Source organism: Brassica napus, chromosome C1 (genome assembly GCF_020379485.1).
Source record: "Brassica napus cultivar Da-Ae chromosome C1, Da-Ae, whole genome shotgun sequence".
NCBI lineage: Eukaryota > Viridiplantae > Streptophyta > Magnoliopsida > Brassicales > Brassicaceae > Brassica > Brassica napus.
In genome coordinates, this window is record NC_063444.1 from 23,712,506 (window position 1) to 23,714,857 (window position 2,352).

At 44.6% G+C, this 2,352-nt stretch overlaps 1 protein-coding gene across 1 annotated transcript; it reads left to right on the top strand.

Annotated features, from left to right (window-relative positions):
- Positions 1-558: 558 nt before the first annotated feature.
- LOC125579894 lies at positions 559-2,109 on the top strand. The gene is made up of 4 exons (XM_048743796.1): positions 559-670; positions 847-1,362; positions 1,481-1,608; positions 1,720-2,109. The coding sequence occupies exons 1-4, from the start codon at positions 559-561 to the stop codon at positions 2,107-2,109; spliced, it is 1,146 nt and encodes a 381-aa protein (XP_048599753.1).
- Positions 2,110-2,352: the final 243 nt, after the last annotated feature.

The following is a 2,352-nucleotide window of genomic DNA, read 5'->3' on the forward strand; positions in this document are numbered from 1 at the left end:
ACAAGATTGGAAGATGGGTACATAAAGAGTCTCAAGAAGAAGAGGACTGGGATATGAATCCGAGGGAAGGGTGCAAACACTGGCGCACACCAACCAAGGATCTAGTGAAGAAAATGTAGGAAGAAACAACAATCTGTTTGGACATGAACCAGATATACCACTAGAAGAAAACTTTCCACCAAACCGTACTATAAGGGGAAGACCAGAAACAGATGATAGCGAGTCAAGTGTCCAAGGACCAAGACCAATAAGGCAGAACAACCCGATTGAACCAAAAGTTCATGATCAACCACAACAAGGAGAAGGAATGGAGCACACTTTGAAGATGCTTCATGACGTGATAGCGAGGTCACTACAACAACCTCAAGTGCAACCTCAGCCACTCGTGCCACCATAACCTTCAGTTAGTACACCGATGTTACCATTGATAACTGCCATGAAGAATATGAAGACACCACATTTTGAAGGAGGGACAGATTCATTTCAAGCCGACCAGTGGCTTCGAACTATGGAGAAAAACTTTGAGACTCTGACGTGTTCCGAAGAGTCTAAGAAGAAATGGCAGTGTATTACTTAGACAAAGACGCGGCAGAATGGTGGGAGAGTAGGGATCGCCAAGTGGGACATCTGATCACCAGTTGGGCGGCATTTAAAAAGAGTTTGAACGCAAGTACTTCACTCCGGAGTCCAAGCGAAGGCTTCAACGTCAGTTTGCTAACCTAGTACAAGGAGACAAGACAGTTAGAGAATATGAATCTGAGTTCATGTGACTGCGATGACACGTGCTGCGAGGACGGGATGATGAAGAAACCATGATATCTAAATTTATGTTTGGTCTAAAACTAGAGTTAGAAAATAGACTGGCAGTCGGGAACTACGAGAGTCTCAGCGAGCTAGTGGAAAAGGCTGTGAATGTGGAGATCGGATTGGAAGCTGAGAAGGCGGCAAGTAAGAAATCCAAGCAGAATCAAGATGGAAAGTATGGTGGAAACCAAAGATCATTTAAGGGTAAAGATAAGGAAAAGGAATCGGGAGGGCCAAGTCGACGATATTTGTTCACAGGAAAATGCTTTAACTGTGGCAAGATAGGACATAAGTCAAGTGAATGCTTCGGGAAGAAACCTGGATCCTTTCAGTCAAACTCTTACAATCCTACATGCTACACGTGTGGAAAGAAAGGGCACATCTCTACCCAGTGCAGCGTCAACCGTCCTATCCCAGCTACGCCAATCACTGTCCATCCTCCTCCAGCTCCACCTGCAATCGCACCAGCGCCAAAAATGCAAGCTATAGGAGGTAGAGTTTACGCTTTAGAACTAGATGATCCTAAACCTCCAGGCCCATCTACGGGTCCCATCACAGGTATTTGGGTTCTTTAGCCTTACTAATTTGACTTTGTGTTGTGTGATTTCTTGTGATGGATTGGTTAATTTATATTGGATAATTATTATGTTGTTGATATATATTGATGTTGTGGCAGGAACTTTACATGTTGCGGGGCGTCCCACACATGTACTGTTCGACTCCGGGGCAACACATAGTTTTGTGACCCCTGAGGTAGCTGCCGAGTTTGTGGGTTCATTTGTGATTGACAGGATGAATGTGGCTGTAATGACTCCCGGAGACCAAACCCTCCAAGCAAGAGAATGCATCAGAAGAGTTCCGTTAGTCATTTGCGAGACGATGTTCTTGGCAGATTTGTTGGTGGTTCCCTTATAGTATGAGGTTATTCTGGGCATGGATTCGTTATCAGGCTATCAGGCTCAATTAGATTGTGGAAAAGGTCGTATTTTGTTCGAGGAGAACGGGCAACGGCAAATAGTATTCTATGGGATCAGTCCAAGCAAGTCTGTGTCTTTAGTAGCTGCCTTGAGAGTGGAAGATTTGCTTAAGGATGGAGAAGCGTATCTGGTAACAGTAACTGCTAGTGAAGGACCTGCTAGCAATGGAATTGAAATTACGGATATTGCGGTCGTACAAGAGTTTGAGGATGTGTTTACGACGTTACAAGAGTTACCTCTACCTCGGAGTAACACTTTCACAATTAACTTGGAACCTAGAGCTAAGCCGATACAAAGGCTCCTTACCGCATGGCACCCGCAGAGTTAGCAGAGTTGAAGAAACAACTTGAAGATTTAATGGAGAAAGGTTTCATAAGACCTTGCTCTTCACCATGGGGAGCTCCGGTCTTATTTGTCAAGAAGAAGGATGGTAGCATGCGACTTTGCATTGATTATCGAGGAATCGACAATATCATCATCAAAGATAAGTATCCTCTTCCGAGGATAGACGAGTTGTTGGATCAGCTAAGGGGTGCAAGTTGGTTTTCAAAGATCGACTTGGCGTCGGGCT

Excerpts from the sequence above, each read along its gene's own strand:
- LOC125579894 (XM_048743796.1), top strand. The coding sequence starts at position 559 with ATGGCAGTGTATTACTTAGACAAAGACGCGGCAGAATGGTGGGAGAGT. Across the intron at positions 671-846 it reads TAAAAAGAGTTTGAACGCAA|AGTTAGAAAATAGACTGGCA; the intron begins GTACTTCACTCC and ends GTCTAAAACTAG. Across the intron at positions 1,609-1,719 it reads TTGACAGGATGAATGTGGCT|TATGAGGTTATTCTGGGCAT; the intron begins GTAATGACTCCC and ends GTTCCCTTATAG.